Here is a 13,102-nt window from a genome sequence, read left to right as displayed (position 1 = left end):
GTCTCACCTACTTTACATGAATATCCAAGTTAAAGTTTTCAGTTATTTATGTGCGTTTTTAAATGAACTCCACGAAACGAAAACTTTTGTTGCCTTCGTTATTCCAGAACCAGCAGTCTCGTGCTTGCTTTCTTTGTATGAGTAACGTCTTATGCCCAATAGATATTCAAGGAAAGGTTATTTCATGTATTTCATTCCCAGAAGGAATGTAGGCTTGTAGTTGAGGAAAAAAATTAGTTTGTACATCCACAGAAGTCTTCTACTCTCAGGGGAACCCAGAAGCATTATTCCTAATCAATGTCTTGTCAATTCCTTTTTCCACCCCCTCGTCATTTAACTCTTGGCTTCCTTAATGATCAGGGAAATATTTAGTTATGAGGATTTATTTAGAGGAAAGTAATGATAGCAGGCCACTGTATCGCACCTCACATTTGCTAAGGAGCTCACCATTACAACGTGCCCACAGGCCTCGTTATCATTCCCACACTTATTTATATATTGTTCGGACATTTATTGAGCACCTACTAAATGTCAAGAACCAGGATGTGTGCTGAGATACAAAGATAAGTCCCCCATATATATATGGTCACCACTATCTGAGAACTCCTCTTTGTCACAGGTCAGCGGGAGGCAGTGCTGGGTGAGGGTTCTGTGTAAGCTCAAGAGGAGGCATATAAAGGAAGCCTCTGGAATGAGATGGCTACCCCATGTTCTTCTATTCTGTGTAATTCAGCCATCACCAGAGAAGCTGCAGGCCCACGTGTCCATCCTGTGCTCTTGTGTTCCAGTTTGCGGATATGATGGGCTGGTGCCTGGAGACAGCGGACGGAGCAGACATCCCCGTCTCATTCAACCCGGGCAGCAGCAGTGTGGTTGCAGACCTCCAGGAGCTGCCCTCCACCGTCCACAGTGCATCCTGGGTTGCACCTCTTTCCTACCTGGGAGACAAGGTAAGGCCCCCGACCGGGCCTTCTCCATCACTGCGTGAGCATCATTTCCTGTCTGGAAGGAAGCGTCAGGAAGTTCAGGTTACTACAACCGAAGAAGTTAGATTAGCTACAAATGCGGAAAAAATGCTGCCCTCCCCTGGGAGGGGCTGAGCCTATATGAGCCTCACGTACCGACACGTGTTAGCTCCCCAGCAAAGGAAATCATGCACCATGTTTTTCTCCATTTTTACTTAACCAGTTAAATAATATCTGTTGCAAATGGAACCCGTGTGCCCTTAAATGCCAATGCTAAGATTTCTTTGTTTTAAAGCAGAAGAAAGGCTCCTTGTCAGGAAAACAAAAGCTGAAAAGTGACTCATGAGCTTATTAAAAGAAGTACAGGCTCCGGTGGCAGCTTGGCTGTCATTAGTGGAATCACATGCGGTTAGAGACACTCCTCGGGGAGCTTATATACGAGTTGCTCTTCCTTTGCTGCATAAATTAGCCTGGCCCCCTGTGCTCATGTTGGAGGACAGAAGTGTGGGCTTCCTGTAGAAACATCACCAGGTAACATATGCACCTGGTAGCAGACGGTAGTAGAGTGTTCTCGAAGGTATAGATTTCACAGGGCCCAGCTCAGGAGGCACCCTAGTCTCTTAGAATCACTAAATATTAGGGCCTTGTTGGCCTGAGGTCTCTAATGCTATCTTCTAGTTGAACGACTTTGGGTTTTGACCTTTGACCTTTGGGTGTGGGCAGTGTTTCTCCTCTCATATAACCCCTCTCCTCCCTCACTTAATGCCCAGCTTCATGTCCACATGGTGAGCCCACATAGAGCTCACCTGTGACTATGCAAACAATTACCCCAAAACTGTGCAGCTTAAAGCAACAGTCATCTTGCCCAGTGTCTGTGGATCAGGAATTCAGGAATGGATGGCTCAGGGTCTCTCAGAGGGTTGTGGGCAAGATGTCAGCCAGGGCTGGAGTCACCAGAACTGGAGGGTCCACTTCCAAGCTCAGTCATGTGGTTGTCATAGGCCTCTGTTCCTCGCTGGGTGCCGAGCGGTGGTCTCAGGGCCTCACCACACGAGGCCCCCAGATGCTGCCTGAGGGTCCTTTTGATAGGGCACCTGACTTCCCTTAAAATAACCAATAGAAAGAGAGATGGAGAGAGAGAGAGAGATGGAGAGAGAGACAGGAGAAACTCAAAATAGAAACCACAATCTTTTTATGACCTAATTTCAGAAATAACATACCCTCACTTCCGCCATATTCTAGTTGTTAGAAGCCAGTCACTAAGTTGAGTCCATACTCGAGGAGGAGGTCTAAGCTCCACTCTTGAAGACAAGAGTATCAAAGAATTTGTGGACATATTTTAAAAAAACCAACCCTAGCCCATCAGAAAGGCAATATTTAATCTCCGTTAAGACGTTACCCTGGAATACTTCAGACTCTAAGATCATAACTCTGTGTTGAGGATTCTAGGAAACCTCAGTGAATCGGGGTCCCAGAAATGCTATTCCCTCTCCCCTGCTGCACATTGTGTGTGTTTTTCAAGAAAGGCATTCTGTCCTGCCCCACTCTGAGGTGATATTGCCTCTTGCTTTCATGTCTCAATTACTCCTTTCTTGACTGGTCTTTACCTTAAGGGTGAGAAGTGTCAGGACTGGAGGTGAAGCAGCCGTCACTATGACCTTATGCCTCCACCATGATCACCCTATGAAGGTAGCATTGAGAAAGGGTCCCTATACCTACTGGAGCAGGTGGACATGGCTTACATATGATCACGTAGGAAATACTCACCATCTGCTCTCAGGGGAAGTTTTTTAAAAAATTTGTCTGGATCCCAGTGTCTGGGAAACAAACTGAGGGCTTCAGAGGGGAGGGGGATGGAGACTGGGTTAGGCCAGTGATGGGTATTAAGGAGGGCACATATTGCATGGTACACTGGGTGTTATATGCAAATAATGAATCATGGAACACTACATCAAAAACTAAGGATATACTGTATGGTGACTAACGTAACATTATAAAAATTATTTAAAAAAAAAATAAATAAATAATAAAAATTTATGTCTGGAGGTTCATTTTGTAACTGATAGATATTAACCAATTCTCTCAGTGAAATAAGATGCCGATGGCCTAGATTTCTTAGGGTGGCTATAGAGTAGATGAACATTGGTTCAGTAGTCACCGAGAATAGAAGGATCTTACTTCTTTCTGTGTGACTAGTATTTTTCTAGTCACTAGATGCTTTCTAGATACCTTCTAAATCTTTTATAAAAAAACAATCATGTTCATGCTAAACATTTTCAATAATATAAAATGGTACAAAGTAGAAAGTTAAAATATCATCTTCAATTCTTCACTCTCAAGGTGACCACTAACAGGTTAACGGTATCTTTCCAGATCTTATGTGTCTTTGTGCTTTTTATGTGGGTTAATGTTGCCACAGCCAACTTCTAATGCTTGTGCTGTTGATCCTATAATTTCAATTTTAGATTTCTTCATATGGTGGCTACCTCACCTACCAAATCAAGTCCTTTGGCCTGCCTGGTGACATGGTTCTTCTGGAAAAGAAGCCGGATGTGCAGCTTACTGTAGGTATCAGAACAGAGCCCAAGTGGCTGAAAGTGGTAGTTGTAATCAGTTGCTGATCCAACTTTAGGATGTCTTGATAAATGGCCTGTAAAAAGATTGGATTAAGTCATTTCCAATATTTTGTGGAAATTGAAAGGGACGTTGAGAGCAGGTGATCCCCTCCTCAGGATCCTGCTTCCCCTGCCCATCCAGCCCCCACGGTTTCTCTTGTCTCCTCTTCCCAAAGAACATAACTGTTATCTCATGCTTGCTTCTCCTAAGTTACTGCTTCATGTTCAGTTTTTTAAAAATGTCTCTTTCAATTTAGTCTCATCAGTGTTTTTGGGACCTTCCCGTTGGCAAGGCCACGTTGTTGGGCTCATAAAGGACAGGTGATCCCTTTCCTTCACTAAAGTGTGATCTAAGAGGGGAGATGGAAGAAATATGCATGTAGCTACAATCCACTGAACGAAACATATTTGAGGAGCAGTTCAAAGAAGACTCTGTGGGAGCTGGGGTCTGAGTGGGGGCTTCTGTAGTTGAGAAACCCTCAGAAGGCTTCATGAAAAGGCTTACTTTTGAGCCAGACCTTTAAGCATGGGCATGACAGGTGAAGAGCCCTTCCAGGGGCAAAGAAGAAGATAAATCAAAACAGAGGGGCAGTGCCCAAGGGGTGACCTGTCCAACTTGGCTGTGTTATTCCCAAGTCATAGAAAAAAAGCCTGGAAGGGTAGGAAAGAGGGTGTCTAATGCTATGCTAAGGAATTTGAGTTCATGTTGATGGTAGGGAGCCTCTTTGGCTTTTTGAGAAGAGAAGTGACATCTAGACACTATGTACCAGCCCCATAATCTAGAACTGCAATCTAGAAAATTCCTAGGGGGCAGGGTCCATGGCACATTCTGCTTCAAATCTCTGACAGCCCAGGGCCCAGGGTCTTGGACATAGGTTGAGGTGCCTGAGCCTGAACTTGATTCTGTTTCTGGTTTAAGAGCTGCGGTGAATGCAGTGCAATCACAGCTTCCCGAAGGTTTCTGTTGGTGTGTCATTCACCGTGAGATAGGGACTAGCAAGTCTCACACATCTTGTCACAGCCGAGAGCCTTGCACTCTGGTGGATTTTTGTGTTTGGGGCCTGCTATGTTGTGTTTTGTTTTTACTGGCACCCAAATTTGTTGAACTGTGGTTTTAAAAACTACAAGGAACCTTTGTAGAACATCTTGAAAATGAAGCACCAAAGATTTTAAAGGAAAAATAACTCCACCATAAAAATGCCATCCTGGCAGTGCTGTATTTCAGTTTCCTACTTTTTTTTCAGAATACCTCAAGCTCGGGCCATTAGTATACTGGTATTTATTGCCAAAGAGTTTATTGCGCAAACAGTTGGAATTCACGGACAAGCGATGACCAGAATTTCTCCTTAATTTGATCTCCGAACATGCGAAATAATTTAGGCTCATGAAACCTTCCCTCTGCTGCTTTGTTCCAAACCACTGTAATTAAAAGCCTATAGGGCATGTTCCTTAAATGAAGGTTTTCAGTGATCTGTGACAGCAGAAAATGGTCTTCTTTCTGAAAAACCAGCGCTAGTGTGTGGAACCCTTTTGGGCTTGGGGCTACAACGGAAAGCTGGAGCTTTTGTGTGCGGGTTCAAGGTGGAGGTGATGATGGTGGCTTGACCTTCCCATTATGCCTGGTAGGAGTCCCTCAAAAGCCTCTGCTATGGAGAGGGGGTGGTTCAGAGGCTGAGAGTGAGCAAGGCTGGATCCCACAGGGGGTGGGCTGCAGGGCTCTTCCTCCTGCATGAGGCGGCTCTGTGGCTCCCTGTCTACGCAGCCTGCACTGCCCTGCCAGCCCTTCCTCGTGCCCCGCCCTCCTCACGAATTCACCTGCCGAAGCAGTTTCTTGCGACCAAAGTCTGGTCCTGTCGGCATTAATAGAAATGCACCTGATACGCTGACTGCAAAGCATGGTTTTTGTAAAAAAATAAAATAAAAAATCCATCTTTAAAGCCACTTTCAGTCAAGGGGATTTTCCTGGTTTCCTATTTGTGAACATGCACTGTATTAGGTATTATTTTTCTGTTTCCATTCACTAATCCTTTTGCCAGTCCGTTCGTGTCACTATTTAGTAGAATCAGGCATTCCATATAATGCAGATCCATAGAAATGTGTTCTTATCAGTTATAAACCTCAGACTATCTCAACCATGGCATTGATGTTTTTCTTTACACAGGGTCAGCACATGTCCATCATCTATGAGGAACCAAGTAACCCACGACCAGACCGGCTGCATCACGTGCGCGTGCAGGTGGTGGAGGTAAAGGAAAAACGTACACAAAATCGTTCTTGATGGTCCTCTTCTGTTCTATGCCTTAGTTCTTTCAAGCAATTATGATTTTTTATTTATTTTATGAATTTAAAATGTTAATTATATTTATATACATGTAATTCATATATATATAAATTGAAAATATAAATTATATAAAATATACCGAGTTTCATCCTCACAGGGCTTTGCTTATACCATCTGTATGGCACTTAGCACAGTCTCTCTTGTTCTAGAGGTAATTATCCTTGTCTTATAAACCCGGCGAGCTTGGAAATAAATAGTATGATGTAGCTCCCTCTCATCCTCATGCCTTCCTCAGTGGCCAACAAATGCTTGGGATGAATAATAGAAAAGCACAAAAACGCCTAACACCAAAAGAAATCAGATTAATAAAGATAAATAAAGGAAAGCTTATCAAATCATGAAACATTACATTATATTTAGTTAGTTATGACAACTTCTTTAAAATAGTGCTCCATTTGTATTATTAAATATGTCCAATACCTCAAGGTGATACTTTTCAAGTACTTTGAACTTGTAGACCTATTTTAACATTTCTGTACAGGCCCATCCATACAGTGGAATACTATTTGGCAATAAATGAAACAAAGTATTGGGGACCACATGGATGAACCTCAAAAGCAATATACTAAGTGAAAGAAGCAAGACACAGACCACACAGTGTGTGATTCTATTTATATGAGAGGGGCCATGCCAGCAAAAATGGTGGGGTAGGAACCGCCAGAAATTCTCTCCTTCATTAAAGCAATGAGAAAACTGGCAAGATGGTCAGAATCAACTATTTAGAAGTCTGGAAATTGACCGTAGGCTTTCAGCAATCTGAAAAGTGTTTAATCAGGAAAACTGGCTGAATCTTGGTAAGAACCTCAGGCTCTGTGACAGTCAGCTTGCTCGGTTCCCATCCCCCCACCCATCCCTCCACAGTAGCCTTGAAAAGCAATAGCCCACCAGCAAGGTGAAAACCAGTAGCCCAGCAGCCACCAAGGGAGACGGAGTGTCATTGGAGCTTATGCAGAGCCTCACTCCCAGAGAACTGTCATGATTTGACCTGTCTGGAGGTTTTCTGGAAGATGCTACTTCCAAGGCTGTCTTTGTTTGACTTGACTTGGAGCTTTCCTAAAATGAAAAGCCTCTTCCCTAGGGGTGTCACTGAAAACCTTTACAGGTAATTGCTTAACATCATAGCTGGCTAAGGTGATGGATAATAGTTGGGGCTAATAATAGGCTAATCACAAAGCTTAAAATAAAAAGCTGGGAATGAGGTATACATAGGGACTTTGAAAAGCTCTGACACAATCTTGGAAAGGTAGAAGGCCGCACATACTCAGGGCTGTGAGCATGTTCAGGAAAGGCTCTAAGCCCTCACCTCTGGCTCACCTGACAAGACCTAAGCCCTCACTTCTGATTCACCTTGAGGCTCTGAGCAAGCAGGAAATGAAGGCTAAAGCAGAGTTGTTAGCCGCCTGAGTGTTGAGGGGTTCCTCAACATACCCACAGAATGCTTTTGCAATGACTAGGAGACTTTGGTTTTAGGCATTTAAAGAAATCTGTCTGATCACTAGCTGACCACTAAGCTAACCAAGCAGAGACTTTAGCAACCATACATGACAAAGAATACAGACTTTACAGAATTAGTTCAGAAAAGTCATTAAGCAAAGACACAAACAACAACAGTAAACAGCAACAGCAACAAATTCTGGGATGGGGAAGAAATATGATTTCCTGAGTTGCCACATTACCTTATGTTAAATGTCCAGTTGTTAGAAAAAAAAATTTCGAGACATGAAAAAGAAACAGGAAAGCGTGGTCCATATACAGGGGGAAAGGCAATAAATATAAATTGTCCTAAGGAAGCCCAGACATTGGACTTACTACACAAAGACTTCAAATCAACATACATCAAAGAACTAAACACCATGTCTAAAGAACTAAAGGAAAATATGAGAACAGTTTCTCACCAAATAGAAAATACCAATAATGAAATAGAAATTATTAAAAAGAACCAAATAGAAATTCTAGGGTTGAAAATTACAATAACTGAAATGAAGAATTCACTAGAAGGGCTGCTATGGACTGAATTGTGTCCTCTCCAAATTTATGTGTTGAAGCCCTGATCTCTAGTTTGAGTGTATTTGGAACAAAGAGGTAATTAAGGTTAAATAAGATCTTAAGGTTAGAGCTGTGAGCTGATAGAATTAATGTCCTTTTAGGAGGAGACCCCAGAAAACTCACTCCCTCTGTTTACCAAGTAAGGTCACATTGAGAAGGCAACCATCTGTAAACTGTAAGAGAGTTCTCACCAGGGGCTGAACTGGCTGGCATCTTGATCTGGGACTTCTAGCCTCCAGAACTGTGCAAAAATAGCTTTCTGTTGTTTAAGCCATTGAGTCTATAGTATTGCCTTATGGCAGCCAGAGCTAAGATAAGGGCTCAACAACAGAGGTGAGCAGGCAAAAGAAAGGAGCAGCAAACTTGAAGGTCCACTGAGATGATCCAATCTGAAGAACAGAAAGTACAAAGAATGAGGAAAAACAAAGACCCTCCAAGACATGTGAGATGCAATCAAATGTATAACCTATGCATAATTGGAGTACCAGAAGGACAGAGAGAGAGAAAGAGAGAGAAACAGTATTTAAAGAAATAATGGCTGAAAACTTCTCAGATTTGACGAAAATCATTACACATCCAAGCTCAACAATCTCCAAGTAGGATAAATGCAAGAGATCCACACACAGAAACATCATAGTCAGGATTCTGAAAGACAAAGACAAAGAACCTTAAAAGCACTGAGAGAGATGCACCACTTACAAGGGTTCTCAATAAGGTTGACATCTGACTAGTCACCAGAAGCCATGGAAGTCAGAAGACAATGGCATGGTGTTCGATGTAACACCATGAAAGAAACACATTGTCAACAAAGAATTACAAATCCAGCAAAATGTCCAAAAATGGAGGAGAAAGGAAGACATTACATTATAAACAAAACCAGGAGAATTCAGTGCTAATCAACCCTCCTTGTAAGAAATACTACTGGGAATCTTTAGACTAAAATGAAAGGACACTAGGGACAATGGCTTCAATCCATACTAGAAATGAAGAGCTCTAGTAAAGGTAACTACATAGGTAAATATAAAAGGCAGTAAAAATATATCTTTTGTTTGTAACTTTTTTTTCTTCTATCTGATTTAAAAGACAACTGCTTAAAGCAATAATCATAGTTCTGTGTGGATCGGTAGACAATTTATAAAGATGTAATGTATATGACAATAATAGCACAGTAGAGCAGGGAGGAAATGAAATGAATAGAAGCAAAGTTTTTGTGGACTATTGAAATCCAGTTCATATTTATATAAATGGTCCAGCATATGCAAATCAGTAGAGGCAGAATATAGATTAGTGCTTGCCTGGGGCTCCAGGTGGGAACAGTTAGTAACTACAAATGGGCACAAAGCTTCCTTTTCTTGGGGATGAAAATGTAAAACTACATTGCGGTTGGTCATGGTTGTACACTTCTGTAAATTTACTAAAAATTGTATACTTAAAATAAGGGACTATTATTGTACGTAAATCATACCTCAAGCTGTTAAAAAAACTAAACTCATATTAGTATTATATCTATATGTAAATAACAGTAGTTAACATTTATTGAATGTCAACTACATGCTAGGCACTGGGCTGAACACTTTATGTACATTATATTATTTAATTTTCTTTAATCTTCATCATAGTCCTGAGAGATTAGGTATTACTATGCCCATTTAAGAGATGTGGAAACCAAGTTTAAAGGAGGCAGCAGAATATAAAGGCTAAAAGTGCAGGCTTTTATATGAAAAGATGCTCAACGTCACTAATCATTAGAGAAATGCAAATCAAAACCACAATGAGATACCACCTCCCAGTCATTGAAATGGCTACTATTAAACAAAAAAACAGAGAATAACAAGTGTTGGGGAGGATGTGCAGAAATTGGAGCACCTGTGCACTGTGGGTGAGACTATAAGACAGTGTGACTACCGTGGAAAACAGGATAGAGGTTCCTCAAAAATTTAAAGATAGAATGACCATATGGTCCAGCAATCCCACTTCTGGGTATATATCCAAAAGAATTGAAAACAGGATTTTGAAGAGCTATTTGCACACCCATGTTCATGGCAACAGTATTCGCAGTAGATCGGAGGTGGAAGTAACCGAAATGTCTATTGACAGATGAATGAATAAAGCAAATATGATATATACATATATCGGAATATCATATAATCCAGCCGCATGCTAGAATACGATAGTTCTAGCTAGCTAGATGCTAGAGCATAGTGTGATGACATTATGCTAAGTGAAATGAACCAGTCACAAAAAGACAAATACTGCATGATCCCACTTATATGAGGTATTTAAAGTAGTCAAATACGTAAAATCAGAAAGTAGAATGGTGGTTGCCAGGAAGGGGGGGAAGGAGGAATTGGGAGTTATTGCTTAATAGGTACTGAGTTTCCGTTTTGCCAGGTGATAAAGTTCTAGAGATCTGTTGCACAACGATGTGAATATAATTAACACTATTTTACTGTACACTTAAAAATGGCTGAGATGGTAAATTTTATGTTATGTATTTTTTACCATCATAAAAGTAAAATAAGATAATATAAATGTGTGTGTACAAGAAGAGACTGTGCTTTCTGTCCCAATTATGTGCACTTAATGAATGATCTAGCTGCATGACCCCGTGGCTTTCCATGTGCCTCTCTCCTATATCGTCCTCACTCATTGTGTGCTTGCATACACAAAAGTGCATTTTAAAATAAGTATAACACTGGGAAATCTCATTGCATTTTATTGTTCCTCATTTCCTGCCTTCATTTTTCCCCTTTCATGTGGTGCTCTCTTCTTGGGAATAACCCAGGACACCTGACTTCTGAAAACAAATCCGCTATCTTCTACTTACTTTATTTTGTTTTGTTTTATTTTATTTTATTTTATTTTATTTTATTTTATTTTATTTTATTCTGTTCTATTCTATTCTATTCTATTCTATTCTATTCTATTCTCCCATATGCATTATAAATGTCTTTCCTTTGACTTGTGCTGGATGTCTGCCTTTCTGAAAGCCCCGGAAGTGAGCTTGCGGGAGGGAAACCTTGCCTCTCTGTTTTCACGTGTAGGGAAACTTCAGACACGCCAGCGGTGGTGGCCCTGTGTCCCGGGAAGAGCTGATGATGGTACTTTCTAGACTGGAAGCTGTGCGCCTCCGAGGCCTCTACTTCACTGAGACACAGCGGCTCTCTCTGAGCGGGGTGGGGCTGGAAGAGGCCTCTGACACAGGAAGTGGACGCAGAGCACATCACGTGGAGATGTGTGCCTGCCCCCCTGACTACATGGGTGACTCATGCCAGGTAGGAAGTTCTCCTCCACCGTAAAACTCCCCCTGGGACTCCTGTGGCTGGCCCTCCTGTCTGCCACCTGGCACTGCTGGGGGGTCTGCGGCACTCTGCCCATCGGACAGGTATCTACTGGGCTCTGGCTTCTATCTTCCCTGGACCACCTCCAGGTATTAGATAGGAAAAAGAAATTACAAACATCTCAAATTCACCAGGAAAGCCACAGGCACTCGATCGATCCTGGGGGTTGTTGAAGTCAGGACTTTCTGGGAAGTAGGAAGGAGCCTGCCAGGAGCCCAGGATTTGAGCCCCTGCCTTCCCGTTAGGTGACCTGGGGTTCTCAGGCTGTTCTCTAACGGAAGGCCCCTCCGACACCTGCTGCTGATAGACTCAGAGCCCAGAGAATGTCCTGATTCTTCCAGGGGAAGTTGAAGCCCAATTTCCTAGCTCCCAGCAGACCTTCATATGAGGCCCAGCCAGCCTGACTTGTCCTCAGATGATTAAAATGTGCCGTAAAATGAAACTGTTTCATATCTCAAGCTGAAAGTATGTTCTCTTCCTAATGGGAGGGAAAGAAAGCACAATGTTCAGTGTAGTTATTAGGAAATAGCAAACATTGTCACTTGGCCTATTCCCTACACCCGGCGTGTATACATTTAACAACATCTTTCCCTTTCTGTCCTCGCCCTCGATAGCAGGAAGCCCCCGGGGGGTCTGCACACACGTTCCTTTTTTGACCTGCAAATAGCCTACCTGTCCTGGTTTTCTGGAGATTTCTGTCTTGTAACATTTAGTCCACAGGTGCCTACCTTCTTCTCCCCCCCTTCCTTCCATCTCTTTTCTAGCCCGCCTAAATAAAATCATAGCCCCAGGGAAGGAGTGGAACCTCTCGATTACCAGCCTCCTGCCCAGGGCGTGTTCTTTGCACATGACTCAGCCTGTGATTTACAGCTGCTCTAATCGGCTAGTGCCGTCTGCGGGGTAAGGTGGGTAGAAGGTGATGCCGGCCCCACCTCGCAGGAATTACAGAGCGGCGTGCTTCCCTGTGGGACTGTTATGTGTGCTCTCTCACCGGCTGACTCATGGGTGAAGTTTCCAGGTGGGGCCTCCTGCCGCAGACAGCCTGCCTTACCTGAGTCAGGCGGGCCTGGGCGCCGAGCAGGAAGGGCGGGTATAAGAGGGAGAGGCAGGGGTTTGTGCACAGGCAGCAGGACGCGCGGGGACCAGGATGCCCCCAGCAGTGAGGTGGTCAGCCAGCAGCGCCGGATGGCTGTGGATCTTTGGGGCAGCCCTGGGGCAGTGTCTGGGATATAACTCACAGCAGCAGAGGGTGGCGTTTCCTCAGCCTCCCGGTCAAAGCCATCTGCAAGCAAGTTATGTGGACTTTAAACCCAGCCAGGTAACATCCCTTTTACGTTCTGGTTTGGGATGGGAAAGGGTTCCTAGCTTGGTGACATTTTAAGGTAAGGGGATGAATGAGGTATGGGTGGGCTAGGGGAGGGGCGCAGAGCCTCCCTGTCCCGTTGACTGGCAGGGTTTATTACGGTGCCTGACAGATTGCTCCCCTGAGCTGTTAACCACAAACCCTATAAACATCAGCCCACCTGGAAATGCCCGGACAGCTCAGAGTTTGAATGCTTGTGGGATGTTAGTGCAGTATGAAACTTTCTGCCCTTTCGAGAGTAACCCAAGCCCCAAGACAAAAGAGTCCAATGCCTGTAGACCTCCAAATTCCGCTTGGAAGAAAATTTACCAATAAAGTAACCCACGAGAATCTGTGAAATCCATGTTTAAGAAAAGTGATGAGATCAAATTTGTAGAATACTTAACAAGACAGCTTCAATTTGCCAGGCATTAAACACTCATAAATTCTGT

General features: G+C 43.1%; 1 protein-coding gene across 4 annotated transcripts in view; it reads left to right on the top strand.

Moving 5' to 3' along the window:
• Positions 1 to 13,102, top strand: part of LAMA3 (laminin subunit alpha 3) — a 253,876-nt gene that overhangs the window by 167,002 nt on the left and 73,772 nt on the right. For 3 of the 4 annotated variants that reach the window (XM_026496108.4, XM_044382889.3, XM_044382890.3), the window contains 4 exons: positions 789 to 950; positions 3,431 to 3,529; positions 5,742 to 5,825; positions 11,012 to 11,242. In XM_026496108.4, the coding sequence (XP_026351893.3) occupies positions 789 to 950; positions 3,431 to 3,529; positions 5,742 to 5,825; positions 11,012 to 11,242 (576 nt within the window). The other variant, XM_026496110.4, reaches the window with a different exon arrangement.

Source organism: Ursus arctos, unplaced genomic scaffold (genome assembly GCF_023065955.2).
Source record: "Ursus arctos isolate Adak ecotype North America unplaced genomic scaffold, UrsArc2.0 scaffold_17, whole genome shotgun sequence".
NCBI classification, from domain to species: Eukaryota; Metazoa; Chordata; class Mammalia; order Carnivora; family Ursidae; genus Ursus; species Ursus arctos.
Note: the sequence above shows the minus strand (reverse complement) of the source record. Positions and strands in the feature narration are given on the sequence as shown.